Genomic DNA, 17,302 nt, shown 5'->3' with positions numbered 1-17,302 from the left:
TTTGATATACTTTCTATTGTATTAATCTATTTTATTTCTATTTTTCATTTCATTAAAAATCTTTTAAAATCTTTAAAAATGTTCTGAAAATGCTGAGGCTCATAGCTAAGAAAAAATAGTATAAAATTAAGAAGTTCTTATTGAACAATTTATCACTTTAGCAATTAAACAAAGATTCAAATATTGCGAACACTCTGAGGGACAACTTCACATCAAATTACCTCTGGGATAGTGAGAGATTTCAAGCATACACCCATTTACTCACTTAAGTATTAACACTTAAATGGGAAATATCTGAATTAATTTTTAATTTCAATGAAGCACTAAGTAAATTTATAAATATCAACCCAAAGTACATTCTATAATACTATTGTATTTCTTATCATTCAAATATAAGAGCAAAAATATTATGGGCTTATTCAAAGAAAGTAAGTGTAACTTTGGAAAAACAGGATATGAAAAAATATTATAGTGAGATACAATTCTATATAAAAGCAGAAATGATACTTATTCAGATGCAAGTAGAACTGAAGCAAAAAAGGAACTTAGGGAAATAATTAGCTAGAACAATATATAAAGAAGATCTTACTAAAAACATATTAAAGTATTTCAATCTTACCGTTCTAATTTAAACAAAACGTCTTAATGCAGCTTTTAAAGCTCAATATATTTTTCCAAGAGTCTATGTTAGAGGCAATTATTTCTTTCTTCATGGAATTATCTCCATCTTTATATGGTGGTCCAGACAAATATCTGGACCATCATATATTTCTTTGGCATTCTTGTTCTTTCTTCAATGCCAATACTATTGGGAGCATGTGACCTTTAGCTTACAATAAGATATATACTAGTTTTTAAAATAAGAAAGATCTGAATTGCTAATTTAAATATGCAGGTCATGGAAGGTATTTGTTTTTGTTTGAAACTCACCATTTTTTTTTTTAATTTGATTTATATGCTGCCCTTCTCCGGAGACTCAGGGCGGCTTACAATGTGCTCAGCAATAGCCTTCATCCTTTTGTATATTTATACAAAGTCAGCTTATTGCCCCCCCAACTGGGTCCTCAATTTACCTACCTTAGAAAGGATGGAAGGCTGAGTCAACCTTGAGCCTTGGCGAGATTCGAACCTGCAGTAATTGCAGGCAGCTGGTCTTAATAACCAGCTTAATAACAGGGTGCCTTAGACCACTGTACTACCAAGGCTCTTGGTCTTTCAGGAAGAACAGAAGGTCTTAACAGAAGACCTCAACAGTGCTACCGTATTTTCTTCCAATTTCTTCTACCAAGGCAGAAAACACTTCCTATAAAGCATAGTCTCTATAGACAACCCAAATGAGCAACTGAAATTAGAATCTGTTACCTTTAAATATTTGAGTCTGCATGTGAAATCCAGAATGTGACCAAGATCAGTTCTGGCATCACCATTTGCACATGTTGGTTTCCCCTGACGCAGCTGTTGAGTAACAGCATAAAGCTGCAAAGGTTTAATATTAAAAACTTCACCAGCTATAAGTAATTGCTCTCCTAGAAAACAAGATGTAAATATTTATGAATAATACCTAGAGAACAATATTGTAAAAAAGAAATGATATGATAGTGGCGGAAATCTGAAACAAGGATACACAGTCTTTTCTGTTTCAAAGGACATTTTATCTTGTGTGGTATCCAGAAAGTACAGGTACACAAGTACACTCAATCCACAAGCATTCATTCAATGACTGTTCAAAGTTACAATGGCACTGAACAAATAATGGCTATGATTGGTTCTTGGAGTTCCAGCTGTCCCAGCACTTCACAGTCATATGATCTGATCTGGGTACTCAGTAATTAGTTTGCTCTTAACAACCTTTTGTGGTGAACCACAATCAAATGATCAACATTTGCAATCTTCTCTGTTGGCTTTCCCAGAAAGTCAATGTAAGTCTTAAGTCTTCCTCACCCATGCACCTCTGCATTTGTGCTGCACTGGCCATTCACATATCCCCTTCCCCTCAGGCAGTCTCTCACACACACCCATGTCTTTCAGGGCAGAGGTGACTGCAAAAAGTTAGGTCGTAGTAATAGATCCTGTATGCATTTTACAATCTATCCAAAGGTAAACATCACATAGTTTGGTGGGATTCATTATCCTCTTTTCTTTCTGTATACTGTAGAAAACAAGATTTTTAAACAAAATATAGATGTAATGTGTATGATTCTATTTCAGGGATAACATACTATAAATAAATGTTAAGAATTCTGATGTTTTATACCTTTATGAAAAAGTTCTTCAGCCAATGCAGCTGTGATTCCAATGATTTCCTGAAAAAAATAAGAAATAAAAAGATAAAATCAAAATATTATTTAAATCTATTAGTTCATAAAACATTTGTGCACATGATTTTATATCTTAAGCAATAATGCTTTACTTTTTTTGAAAATTATGCAGGAAGTAGAATGCTTAGATGCTAAATTCTACGTTTAATTTCTATATGGAAACATCTAGTGCTCTTGTGCCGGTTTGGTCATTCTTCCTAGCTATTCCAAATAATTCTTGAGAGATGTTTTCAGAAGACCCCATTCATATCATGCAGTCTGATCTAAAGTATATAAACCCAACTCAGTCTATGACACTTACATTGCCTCTCCCTGAAAGTAATATGAATGATTTATAAAATAGTGTAAGCACAATTCATGATGTAGTAATAATAGTTTTACTGGCCAAAATTCTGGGATCAGTTATAGTCATAATTTGAGGACCACCTGTACAAGAAACTATTGTTGTCAAAAAAAAAAACCCCAAAAAAGCACATTTATTATTTATTATATTTCTATGCCACCATCTTCCCTACAAGGTAATTCTTGGCTGTTTTTATCATTTCAATTTTGACTATGTAACAACTACCTCTCCTTTTTACTGATATTACCATTAATAGTGTTGTCATGGCCAAATGACAAATAAATTGCTAGTAAATACATCAGGAATAAATACAATGTATAAAAGATGCTCCAACATTCAATTTCTGTATGGAAAAAGAGGAAAAAATTGACAAAATTATATGTTTATTTCTTCATGGAACATTTTCATCTGAGTCACTATTTTCAACTCAATGCAGTAAAATCATTAAACAACAAGGCAATTTAAATAAGAAAAGGCTTAGTCTTGTAGCATTTTGAATAAAAGTATCCTTCCTTCATTTCTCTGCCTAAGTTCCATGGTAGCCATATTTTATGCTCAATACACAGCATGGAAGTACACTGAACAAATGAAGAAAGGAAGACAGTAATAGGGCGTCCTGGAATTGCCATTGCTAAGTATGAGGTCACATGACATCACGCCTTATGACCACATTGCTTGGTGATGGAAATTCCAGTGCCAATTGTGACCAAGAACTACCTATACTTTTGTTGCTTATTTATTTATATCTACCCTTCCTGTAGGATATATTGATAACATTTACTCATGCATTTGTCACCTCCTAAATGGGCTACTTTAATATGGTTTCGTAGGACTGCCCCAGGTAATGACTTGGAAACTGCATCTGATACAAAATGCAATTATCCATGTAAGGGAAACACCTTGATACTATCACATAACATCAGTACTTCAAGAACTGCAACGGTTACTAGTTTGTTCAATTCCAAGTGCTAGGAATATCCATTTATCCTTCTATGTATCTATCTATCCATCCATCTGTTTTGTCTATCAAGCTTTGTTTCTTATGGGAACCTGCTTAGAATAGTATTGACTAAAGTGACTTAAAAGCATTTTTAAATAAATAAAGCCAATATAATGACAGGCCATTTGACTGCTCAACTAACAGAAACTGTTCAGTAAATAACAATGCTCTTATGTTTAAAACAAATGCAATGAACTGAAAAGATAAGTGCAAAATTTATTAAAATGTGGTAGGAAAGAACTTACGTATAAATGAAAATGTAAGAATTGTGATAGTACTTTGGGTGCTGCCAATGGAAATATAGCAAGAAGGGTTTGTAAGTATACTTCCAACTCTTTTTGTCTTTTTTCCACCAAGCTCTTGGAATTTTTACCAATAATCTTTTTGGGAGGCAATATATTCTTGTCTATCTTCTTCTCTAAAACAAGCTATAAAAGACACAAATTAGGTTGGTCTCTAAATGAATCAGTGATTTAAGAATTATAACATTAAATAATACTAATAAGACATAGTTCTCATAAAATACATATAATAATTGATAATAAATCTGATTTATATACATTTTTTTAAAAAAATGACTAATTTCTAACCACAGCTGCTTGAGATATAACCTCAATTTGTCTGTCAATTTTGAAGGCTATTTCCTAATTACCACTCTATAACTTAATTGGGTAAGCAGATAACATAATTATCTTTCTCTTAAAACAGGGGTTCCCAACCCCCAGTCCCTGGACCGGCACCAGTGCACAGTATGCCAGAAACCAGGCCATGTAAAGAAGCAAAGCCCCATCCCCAGGATCCCAGCAGCATGTGAAGCCATGCCCCTCTGGTTCATGGAAAAATCTCTCTCCATGGAACTGGTTTCTGGTGCTCAAAAGATTGGGGGACTCTGTCTTAAACAACAGCTGTTTTTAAGTGAATTTTAACCTCTGAAGGGCATCTTTAGAAAAAGAACTTACCTTCCATTCTTCAGTCCTTTTTTCCATTAAGTGAAGCTAAAACAAGATCCTGGGACAGTACCCCACTACAACTTAATAAGCCAGTATTCCTTTTCAAAAAGCATACAAGCATGTCAGAACATTTTCTAAGTGACTGATGTCAAAGATTAAGCCAACTATTTTAGGGATGCAATTTCAGAATAATTACCTTTTCATGAAGATCATGGAAGTCACTATATCGATGTTTTACTATCCACTCATGGGTTCCAACAATCACTTGAATGATATATACCTAAAAGAAAAACAGCCTTTAATCAACAAAAAATAGTCATACACATTCACATAAAAATATACAATATACAATAAATGCAATGCTGCATTTATTTTAAATCCTATAAAGATTTTTGAGCTACCATTCATGTACAACTCTTCACTTCAAATGGTGATATGAACACAGTGTAACCAAAAAATTACAACAAAGTTGAAGTCACTTTCTATTTATACTAGATTATTATTTTGTTACTGTTTGAGGTAAACGGAATACCATTTGAAAATGCTGAAACTACTTTCTGGAAAAGAAAATATTACTCAGTGTGTACAAATCTAAAGATTATTTATTTATCAAATTTATATAGCTGCCTATCATTACTCTGGGCGCTATACAACAATAAAATAAAATCACAATATATAAACAATTATTTTAAAAATCATTATGAAATACAGAAAATCAATATTAAAAAATACTGTAACATGCTAACATTAAAAAGGTACAGAAGTTCTTATGAAATGTATTAATACTTAGTGGTCTCGAAAATGTTGTATGTATAAAATCCCTATATCCTTCCCAAATGTACACTAGAATTAATAGCTCACAACCAGCTATTTATTGTTATTTGAGCATGAAATTAACAGATGTCAGCACAGACATATCCAGAAATGTTATTACACTGTACAAATAATGACTATTGAAAAACTAACAATGGCTACCTTTCCTTTTGATCATAAAGCTTCCTTAAAATGCCCCAAATTTTAGACTGCAAGAACAAAAACAAGTTTTCAGAGAGAACATGGCTTAAAGATTTGATCTCCCCTATGTCACTTGGAGGATATTGAATAGGCTGAGGGTGGGAGTACCTAAGTGTAAAACTAATATGCTCAAATGGGAATTGCTGATGGATAACAACACACTATCTGTTGGTCTGTCAATTACTACCAGTAGAATGCATTGAAAGTGATTTGTTTCTGGCTAATAATAAAGCCAAAAATCAGCAGCCTCATTTTGGCAGTTTAAGGTTTGATCCTGACACAAAATAAATAAAATCAAAAGATAAACAGCAGCTAATCTGAAGCAACATCACAAAAATTCATAGGATTTGGTTGGAGATGCAATTATTTTATAGATGGCTCAATTCAGAGATGGTGAAAATTTCATTTAAGCTGTGTGAATCCCACTGGTTAAAGTAGAGAGACGAGAAGATTTCAGTGACTTATGCTCTATTTTCAGTGTCTAAATAAATAGGCAGCTATTTTTTTCAATGGAGACATTCATGGGCTTATTCTGCTATCAAAGCTCCTCTCACATATACATTTTTGTCCATCTCATACAATAAGAGTTAGCTACAGTTTTTTCTTCAGCAATATTTGCAATTAATTAACAAAGCTTAGCTAAAAATGAATAAATCAATGGTAAGCATTGGTATAGAACTGGAAGGCTTTTCATAATGCAACAACAAGAGTAGATATACCCACAAAGCATTAGCATGACTTTTATTCATTTACAGAATGAAAACACAAGAATAAGAAGAGGGAAATACAATGTATTAAAATGTACAAAAATTTAAAAATTAGAGTGCCTGTTCTTTAGAACAATGGAAATCAACTTCAGTGAAGTAGCAAGCAAACAAGCAAATTGAATTTGTCCCTATTCAACCAAAATGAAAGTATCACAACAGCTCATTTTCTTTTTCAATAGTATTGATTTGTAAATTATATTCTTAAATTATACTTTTCAACGCTAATTCTACAGAACTATGTGATGTCATATAGTAATCACATTATTAATGTAAATCTCAATTGGCTAAGAATGCTGACAGGATACATTTTACCTTAAGACATTTTCTTGTAAATATAACTAGATGCCATGATTTGGTCCTAATGTCTTATGAATATATGGACAACTTCTTGCCATCTCAATTGTCACTCTTTCAAGGATATTCCAGCATTCTCCTGAACACTGACCATCTATCATATCTGTTTTCTTCTTCAATGTTTCTGAATCTTAGTAAACACTTTTTTCTAGACCATCACAGATTCACATCACATGCCAAAAATATAGAAGTATTGTTGTTCATTGTTATAAGGAAGTGGCTCATCTTTATTCAATCTAGAATCTAATTGGTTCTTCTTAAATGTCAGTGCTCCAATTAGCCATTAGTAATACATCCTTTCTATATTCTGCATGTAGTGCTTCTTACAATGTTATAAATTTTTTTTCTTCCGTCACTGATTTTGAAATAGATGCTCATATTTGTGTAACACTGATGTTCACTAGATATTGAGTAATTCTAATAGATAGGAATTTATAATTTATTGAATTACAGCTGAGATTATTTTCAGTGTTAATGATACTTCATTCCTTTGTATGGTCTTTATCATATATTCATCTGATTTGAAAAGGCTCATTTTGGTAACTAAATTAACTTAGAACTAAAATATCCAATTTGCATGGTTCATTTCCACTTTGATAATTCCAAGTCCTCCTTGGTTTAAAGTTCTCTCATTCCACATTCCAACTGTCCTTTTAATCAAGAAACTCTTCTTCCAAATTTGAAATTAGTCACTGAATTTTCTCAACAACCAGATTTCTTTATGGTTTTGTCCAAGTATATGACTTTCAGATTATCTTCCCAGTAATTAGCAATTTTATTTTAATCCTAACCAGTGAGCATTATCTGGCATGAAAACATGTGTCAGGTCTATCTACATGATTTTCTTGACAATAATACAGAAATGATTTGCCTTTACTTTTTAACATATTTGATTTTTGGAAAATTTCTGTTTAACTAAGATGGATTTCCTCATACATGAAGATACCACCCACCCTCTCCACCTGATTATAGATTACAGGTAGTCCTCATTTATTGACTTCAATTGATTCTCTTGATTCAATAGTTAAGCAAAACTGCTGTTAACTGAACATCACATGAGAATGATTATGTTTATGATTTAACTTCACTTTTCCTGTTTTACAGCATCAGAAGGATATGAATCCAAATCGCAGGGAAGTTTTCCAGAACTTGACTCTCGAGAAAATCAGGTTAAAAAAGCACATCTTATAACCCCTTTTCTTTACTCGCCAATCTTTGGAACATTCACCATGGCTAGAATGGAACTGAATTGTATTTACATTCATTGGAGAGTAAGGGATTACAAGAGAATAAGCAGAAACATATTGGGAATACATATTCAAAGGAATGCTGTTTGCAGAGGATAAGAGCTGCTTAGGAGGCAAACAAAAGCCTTTCAGTAAAACTGATTAAGGTCTGGTCAGTGTCATGCAGCAGGAGTAGCCTGTAGAAAGGTTCAACTAATTAAGGTTATAGAGCAAAACTTATTAACATGTGGTTAAGCACCTTTTGGGAAAGGCTGTACTGCAAAGAAAAACAGCTCAGGAAGACACCTGTTTAAGCAATCTCTCCATTCTGTAAAGAGGGGGGAAAAAGAGGGGGGGCAAAATGGATCAGGCACACACAACTGTGATGGAATGTGCAGCTGAAGGAATGGAGGGGGAGAATGTCAGAAGTAGGACTGTGGCTTCCCAGGCAGATGGCAGCAAATTCCAGAGAGGAGTCAAAGGCAAGAGACTGTGCAATCCTGTACTGGATGAGAGAGGGATAAAAGATCCAGGGTAGCCACATCCTAGAATCTCCCAGGGTGTATCTATTAGGCTATAGGTTTAGTCTGTCTATTAAGCATAAGAAAATAAAGAACTAGATTCAATTGGATCTTGCTATATCATGGGCTTAGGCCTGACACTGGCTATAATGGTAAATACATAACAGAGAAAAACTGCAAGGATCATAAATGCATGGATTGGTTGCAAAGTCACTTTTTCTTTATTGTCGTTAAGTGCCAATGGTCACTGTCTAAGGCAGTTGTTAAATGAGAACTACTTGTATATTCGTAGCTTCATCTCTTCCCTTCCATTCCAATTTTCCTGTACGATAGCTCATGCTCTGCTGGCTTCAATTTCAGGATCAGTGAAGCTACCAAGCCTTTCTATTATACCAAGATGATAATCCCTTGGGAAGATTACAAATTCAATACAAAAAGTGTGTGTGTGTCCGTGTCCATGTGTGTCCTATTTAGAAAGCTAAGTTATGAGCACCGTCATACACAATCTGGTTCTGACTATCTTTTTAACTGACTGGGTTAATGGGGAGAGGGTTAGCCAAGCCAAACATTCACAGAGAGGAAGACGAATCAGCGTATTCTCCAAAGCACCTTTGGGCAAGACAAGAAATAACAGATGGAAGCTTAACAAAGAGAGATCCAACCTAGAATTAAGGAGAAAATTCCTGTTAATGAGAAAAAATTAATCAATATAATGGCTTTTCCCCAGAAGTTGTGAGTGCTCCATCACTGGAGCACTTTTTAAGAAGAGATTGGAAATCCATTTGTTCAGAATGGTAAAGGGTTTCCTGTTTGAGCAGGGAGTTGGACTACAAGACCTCCAAAGTTCCTTCAAACTCTGTTGTTCTAAGTACCTCCATTTCAATCACTCATTAAAACATTAGAATATACAATGTGCTAGTTCTAATAAATAATGTAGTTGAAATACCACCAGCAACCTTGTTATACGCCGTTATGCAACCTACTGAAGCTACATATGCATGAATTTAAAGGAGGATCTTGCACACCACTGGAGTTTTCTTTGAAGTTTTCACTGCAGCAGCTCTGACTATTGAGGGAACTAGCTGCTTTGCAAACTGAACAGTAGAAATACAAGATGCTGCAGCAAAAAATTCAAAGAAAATTCAGTTTGCATCTTCAGCTTTTCCAGCATATACTCTCCTCCAAATTATGCATCTAGAATAAACACAACAATCTGTACATCAATGAACACGCATAGGAAATACAAGGATTTTGTTTTACAGTTAAAGTGATAAACTATATATACTCGGTAATTGCCATTTTTTTAGCTCTAGATTTAAATATTTAATGTTACAAAGAATCACAATTATCCAGATAGGGAAGCCCTGCATTTAGTGCTTGCAGATTTCATCACAGAAATAATCTAAAAGGGTAGTGAATACATAAAGACAGATTAATAAGTACAAAATCCCCTTTATCCATAGGCATACATGAAATTTCATATTGGACCTTATGAAAGAGGATAAGGTTATTAGCAGCATAGTATTCTTCTAGAACAGGCCTGTCAAACTGGCGGCCCACAGGCCGGATACGTCATGCGCAGGTCATCCCCACCCCCGGCTCTGCAAAGGCAAAAAATGTCATGATACGTCATGATCCGGCCCCTGATGCAATCGAGTTTGACACCCGTGTTCCAGAAGATGTGAGCCATAATTGTGTTCAATGCTAAGTCAGAATTCCAGAAAATCGTGAACTGCTATTAGTTTAAGGGTGCTGCTGAATCCAGCCCATTCTTTTTATTCTTCTAATCAACAGCAGATAAAGCTACAGATTTGAAAGTGTATTTTTTTATTGTAACAGGTTCTGCCTTGTAGCTCACTTTTTCCAAATGTTGAACACTTGTTGGTGAAGAGAAAACAAACAAGTGGGAAGAAGGATAACATCCTTTCTACAATACTTACAAGGATGTATAGGATTCTGACTGAGACTAATGCAGCCAGTCACTAAACAGCCCTTCTTCAATCCGGTGCCCTTGGGGTGCATTGTGTCTTTTTCTTTCACAATTCTCACCAAAATGGGAAAGAGCAAATCATACTAACTGGGAATTCTTGAGGTGGCAGATCCAACCCTTTAATCTAGTATTAGGTCAGAACAGGCTAAACTTCATAGCACAGTTAATGGAAGGTTTTTAACCTGTCACCCTACAAAAATGGGAGATTACTATTCCAACTTCTTGCTATGTCCTAAATAGCAAGATTTTATATATCAGATTTTTATCACATATCAAGTTGCACAACTATACCTTTATTTTATTCTTGACACTCTAATGACACTGTGCAATAAGTTCTCTACCCATTTCTTTCTACTACAGTGCCTGGAATTGAAAATATTGCTGCTCAATAACAAACCAAACAGATCCAGAACATTACTTTCAACATGAAAAACTTAACCACATACTTTTACTCACTTCTGCTGAAAACATATTTTTATCAATTTTAGCTAGCCCATGGATTATGTCTTAGAAATTGTGCAAATAAGCAAACATTAAATTTGGAACTACGGCATTAAACTTTATCTTGTTTTTAATAAAACCTGAATGATCTTCACTGATCTCAATTTTTTTAGAAAGGTTGAACTCATTAGTACTTGCATGGGAAATAACCAAGAAATCCCAGGTCTACAAATCAGATTGAGAAATCATAAACCATCTCAAAAGACACTGGCAAACACTTATGTATTTTAATGGAAGAAAGCTACAGTATATAAATGTATCAGTATAGTCCCTGGGAACTGAACTCATCTCAAAGATCTCAACTGTTCATTTTCTTCTGATTACCCCGTTTTCCCCAAAATAAGACTTCCCCTGATAATAAGCCCAATCGGGGGTTTTGAGTGCATGGCAATAAGGCCAAGCGCTTATTACAGGGTTCAAAAAATATAAGACAGGGTCTTATTTTCAGGGAAACACGGTAAATAAAAATGTCCCCCAATATAAACTTGAATATTTTTGCAAAGCATGTCAATAAAAACTCTGATTCTTGATATTTTGGATGCAAGCTCCAATGAAATAAGGCCTATTCATAGCATATTATCAGTTCATTAAAAAGATTACTAAAACAGTATGCTCCATAAAGAAAATCCATAGATAAAAATTATTTAACTACCATAGATGAAAAATTAGCAGATGAGCCCATTTTGGTTATATAACAAAACAACTAAAGTATATTATATATTAAATATATTAAAGCTGTTTGCAATGTTAGCTCTTAAAACAGTGAGTCACAAAACAATATATATTTATTACAGAGACATAACCGTGTATAAAAGGACAACTGTAATAATAATGTGATTGGAAAAACATTACACAAATAATTTTCCTTTCCTCCACAGCAGAATTCAAAAATGTTAACTAATAAGATTTCTATCAACAGTTTCATAAATTGGATTCAGATGCAAGAATCTCTGAAGCTGAGTGACTTAGATTCTTTCCACATTTTACATTAAAGCCACCTATTATAGTCTTAGCTCCTTCTCCAAGGGATGCTGCATGCCTATTCAGAAGAAAGAGAGCAAATTTTCCTTTCTCAACCAAACCCCTTCAAGGTAAGTTAGACACAGCTCATTCCTTGTTGCCAGCGCTTTGGTGATACCGGCAGGGAATGATGGGAACTAGAGTCCCACCTATCTGGAAGGCGCCAACTTCGGAAAACGGACGATGTGCCATCTCAACCCGGAATAAGACAACACCTTAAGCTACCAGAGCTGTTGCTGAGACATCAATTTCCTTCCTCCTCTAGGGATGCTGTTTTCTTTTGTTTTTCCACTCAGGAACTGAAGAACTCCGTGAAAGTCTAAAACGCGGAAAGCAGCGGCCAAGACAGTTTGGCCCCGAGCATCCATGCCAATGAATCCGTGCGCTTGTCCTTCTTCCCCCGTCAGAAAAAAGCGTGCAAGTTCCCCGTGGCGCCCAGGGATGCCCGAAAACGCTCCGGGACAAGGAGCCTCTCTCTCGCCTGTACCGACGGCGTTTTTCATGGGACCCCGGGGAAGCCGACGCCTCTGACACGCCAAACCCACCCGCCTCCACAACCCCTTCGCACCCCGCCTCACCGTGTAGGTCTCCACCAGCTCCGATCCAAGAATGCGGATGCTTTTGGGAGGCTCCTCGCCCTCTTCGCCGGTCCTCAGCGCCTCCATGTCCCGAGTCGGGAGCGCAGAGGTTCGGGACTCGACGGGCTACTGCGCTCGTTCCGCCGCTCGTAGAGGAAGGCGAGCTCCGGGGGCGGCGAGTGTCGTGGCAGCTACTGCGCCGCTTCCCTCCGCGCTGGCCGTGACCAGCTCGACTACAGTCGTCACGGGCGCCATGTTTGCTCTCGTGCCGCCTCCCGCCCCTATCCCCGTGACGGAGGCCAGGCCCGGATAACGTCACTCAAGGCTTCGGGAAAACAAAGGGGGCGTGCCCTTGGACTAGGGGGCGGAGCCTACGCGGTCTCGGCTTTAAGAGCTGGGTTGCGAGGCTTCGGTCGGCCGCGAGGCGGCAAGCAGAGCGGGTGGGGTTTGTTTACCACCAAGCGATGCCCCGATGTCTGCGCCCTACAGGGTGCTTTTATTTGCACTGAAAGATGTAAGGGTTTTCGACCTCCTTTTCCCACCTTGTTTGCGTCGTAAAAGCGACAATGTGAGAGAGGTGGTAGAGAAACCCCCGAAAGTGTCGAACCCATCATGAGGCAGACAAAAATATAATAGAAGTGGTGGACTACCGTTCCCATCGCTGCTTTTAAGCTAGCATGGCCAGTGAAATAAAGCTGGATTGGGGAGCAGCCTCTCGGCGGCGTAAGGCAGGACCCTAACGTATTTTTCTAAAATAGAATAGAATTTTTTATTGGCCAAGTGTGATTGGACACACAAGGAATTTGTCTTGGTGGCAGTGTACATAAAAGAAAAGATACGTTCATCAAGAATCATAAGGTACAACCCTTAATGATAGTCATAGGGGTACAAATAAGCAATCAGGAAACAATATCAATATAAATCATAAGGATACAAGCAACAAAGTTACAGTCATACAGTCATAAGTGGGAGGAGATGGGTGGTGGGAACGATGAGATTAATAGTGCAGATTTAGTAACTAGTTTGACAGTGTTGAGGGAATTATTTGTTTAGCAGAGTGATGGCGTTTGGGAAAAAACTTCTTGTGTCTAGTTGTTCTGATATGCAGTGCTCTATAGCGTCGTTCTGAGGGTAGGAGCTGAAACAGTTTATGTTCAGGATGCGAGGGGTCTGTAAATATTTTTACAGCCCTCTTTTTGACTCGTGCAGTGTACAGGTCCTCAATGGAAGGCAGGTTGGTAGCAATTGTTTTTTCTGCAGTTCTAATTTTCCTCTGAAGTCTGTGTCTGTCTTGTTGAGTTGCAGAGCCAAACCAGACAGTTATAGAGGTGCAGATGACAGACTCAATAATTCCTCTGTAGAACTGGATCAGCAGCTCCTTGGGCAGTTTGAGCCTTCTGAGTTGGCGCAGAAAGAACATTCTTTTCACTTATTTAGCATGAATAATGCTTGTGTTGATCACTCCTGCTTAATGATAACTAAAAGTTGTGCTATTCCAATATTGCCTTATAGTCCAGTCACTGTTCTCTTAAGAATAAGGCTTACTAAAGTGAAATAGAATTTCTCAAGACATTCCCATGCCATGAATTTAGGAAATGTAAGGTTTCCATATAAATTGAGATATGAAAGAAAAACACGTATGTTATGAGAATATTTATTTATTTATTTAGCATTTAGAGTTGTTAACCTAATCTTGCATACTTCTTCTCTGGTAATATTGTTCTACTAACTAGAGCATACAAAACATTTGCTAGACCAATTCTTGAATACAGCTCGTCTATCTGGAACCCGCACTGCATATCAGACATTAATACAATTGAGAGAGTCCAGAGATATTTCACGATAAGAGTCCTACCGTCCCTGTCCTAATGTCCCTTTTTACTTGTATCCTTTTCATGTATTCAAATCATGTTTATACTTTTATCTGTTATCTTATTGACAGATAAATAAATAAATAAACAAACAAACAAATAAATAAATAAATACTTTTCATACTGCATGTAACACAAGTTATAGCACCAAGGCAAATCTTTTACAACATGATTCTATATTTACTGAGAAAGATGAGAAACATTGACTCTGAAAGCAGATGGAAAAACAGCTGTTTATATTCCTGATGTTAATTATTTGCAAAGAGTTGAGCATTAAATCCTGGTGCCTCAGATTGAACCTCAAACTTTGCTGGTGGGAGATTGTTTTAGTGTACATAATCCGCTATTTTGTTCCTAAGCCTTTGCCTAGGAGCAGAAAAAAAATTAAAAATTGGTGCTTATAAAAATTCAAAAGAAAGGGTGAATACAAATGTCACATTTGGAGCACTTTTTAATTCAAATTAAATTTTTACTACAGGAATTGTGCCCCAAAATATTTAAAATGAATTAGAAAAAATGTTTGGGAAAAATAAGAGGAAAAACTAAGTAATATCTTGATGACAGAAGAGCAGCCCTGTTAACTTGGCTTCATTCACTTTTTGCATTGTTTATTCTGCACTATCCAGTACAAGTCTGTATTCATCCATGGCTATGACCAGTTAGTAGTTGATATGGATATGATAGTTAGCTAAAAGCAGTTGTGTTGGTAAGTGGCAGACTTACCAACAAATTGGTAAATTGGAGTGCTGGAGTGACTCCAAACTCAGGTGGTCCTTCTGAGCATAGTTGGGCATATATGAAGGAAAGGGAGAATGGCAAAGCATGATGGATGGGGTTTAGTGCACCCTGTAATTAACACAGCTGCCTGCAATTTCTGCTGGTTCGAATCTCTCCAAGGCTCAAGGTTGACTCAGCCTTCCATCCTTTCTAAGGTAGGTGAAATGAGGACCCAGTTTGTGGGGGCAATAAGCTGACTTTGTATAAAACATACAAAAGAATGAAGGCTATTGCTTAACGCATTGTAAGCCGCCCTGAGTCTCCGGAGAAGGGCGGCATATAAATCAAATTTAAAAATTTTTTAAATTTTTTTAAAAAAAAATGGATAGAGAAGCCTCTACTGATAGGTCTCAGAGAATGTCTTGTTTGCTATGGGTAACAATACCTGCTTGCCCACATTCTGTTTTTCTCTTTTCCTATTTCTTTTCTTTTCTTGTGGTATTAAGCATTTTGCTGCCACTTAGAGAACAAGCATATAACAATATTTCAAAGCTGTATAAAGCTCTAGGGTTCACTGTGTAATCTCCAAGCCACTTCTTTGAAGATCACACTGTCGTCTTCAATTAGCACCAATTTGATTTCATTTTATAGAGAGAATAGACAAGCATGAATCATCACTCCTAATATATATATATATATATATATATATATATATATATATATATATATATATATATATATATATATATATATATATAGTTATAGTTATAGTTATAGTTATAGTTATAGTTATAGTTATAGTTATAGTTATAGTTAGTTATAGTTATAGTTATAGTTATAGTTATAGTTATAAAAACAAAGGAAAGCAATAACAATGGTCTGGGTAGGGAAGCAGAGAACCTTGGTTCTCCAACATTGTATGTAATATGATTTCTACCTACTGTAGCCATTGTTTTCCAAAAGTAGGCTTGCTGGCCACTGACCAAAAGATTGTCAAATCCTGCATTATTCCTTTTGATTATTCCAAGCTGTGGTCCCACTGCCACTCTCACTTAATGTTTTTTTTTCCTTTTGTTTTTTTCAAGAATTTGGCAAGTAATATGCAGCATGCTAATTTTCTCCATTAACAATATTTGGACTGGTGTTCCTATGATCAGGAAGGTTGAGAAGCTTAGGTCAAGTTTAGGAACAGATTCATAAAGTACTGTACCTTCATTAATGGACAATGATGTTATTAACAACACAAACAGATCGAGTTTCCTTACCAGGTTTAGTTAACATCAACTATATGTTGCAATATAAAGTAACAGTTGCTTTGCCATCTATCCCTGTTAATACATAGAATCACCCAAAGCATAAAATACACTGTGTTGTACAAGTACTGCTTGCTTGCAAAAGTCTTGTAGGTAAAGCTCCAACATTACAAGGAAAATATTAATGATGTTTTATAGGGCAGGATTGGACCTAATGGTGCTTCCCTTGTGGACTCTTCCTCCCACATCTTTTCTTTGAGCTGAATATGTTTCAAAACATATTGGATCACAGGTGGGTGTATCAGATCAATTTTTATACTTTCTGCTGAGTGATGTTTCACCTGTGAAACTACATTGTGATGTAGTTCTGTCTGACATGGAGCTTTTTTGCCAGAGGGAAAGAATGGGTAGTTGGAATTTTTAAAAAAATCTTGATGCTTTTTGAAATGGGATTGGAGTAGAAAGACAAGAAAAAGTAAAAAAGATACTAAAGAAAATGACCGAGGATTTATAGCAGCTCTCCACCCTTGGATGCCTTTCAGATCTATTGTGCCTGCATTTCTTACAGGGTTCTTAAACTGTATGATCACATGTATGAAGAATATATGTACATGATGGGATTAAAATAAATTGAAGTTTTGTAATTGTGAAGAAACATGTAACATCTCCAAATTACAATGAAGAAATAAAAAAAACTTCTACAACTAGAAAAATGGTGTGTCTTAATGATAATGTTACATTTAAGTAATCTTGATTATTGATCATGTATATTCACTAATAATGGGTGGCCTTATTAATTTTTGTCAGCTTTACCTAGATGCGTGCAATATAGTTAGACAGAGGGGGGAGCTCTCAATCAGTGGACAGAGAGATTTTTTT

General features: G+C 36.0%; 1 protein-coding gene across 1 annotated transcript in view; it reads right to left on the bottom strand.

Annotated features, from left to right (window-relative positions):
- Window positions 1-12,893, bottom strand: part of NISCH (nischarin) — a 37,137-nt gene extending 24,244 nt beyond the window's left edge. The window contains exons 1-5 of the mRNA XM_034439325.2: window positions 12,583-12,893; window positions 4,808-4,891; window positions 3,907-4,089; window positions 2,255-2,303; window positions 1,363-1,526 (exon numbers count right to left, since the gene is read on the bottom strand). Of these exons, the coding sequence (XP_034295216.1) occupies window positions 1,363-1,526; window positions 2,255-2,303; window positions 3,907-4,089; window positions 4,808-4,891; window positions 12,583-12,669 (567 nt within the window). The 5' untranslated portion in view covers window positions 12,670-12,893. The remainder of the gene's footprint in view (window positions 1-1,362; window positions 1,527-2,254; window positions 2,304-3,906; window positions 4,090-4,807; window positions 4,892-12,582) is intronic.
- Between the last annotated feature and the right edge of the window lie 4,409 nt (window positions 12,894-17,302).

This window comes from Pantherophis guttatus, chromosome 2, assembly GCF_059756535.1.
Source record: "Pantherophis guttatus breed Tessera chromosome 2, ASM5975653v1, whole genome shotgun sequence".
In the NCBI taxonomy this organism is placed as follows: domain Eukaryota; kingdom Metazoa; phylum Chordata; class Lepidosauria; order Squamata; family Colubridae; genus Pantherophis; species Pantherophis guttatus.
The sequence above is the reverse complement of the archived record's forward strand: the minus strand, read 5'-3'. Positions and strand labels throughout refer to the sequence as shown.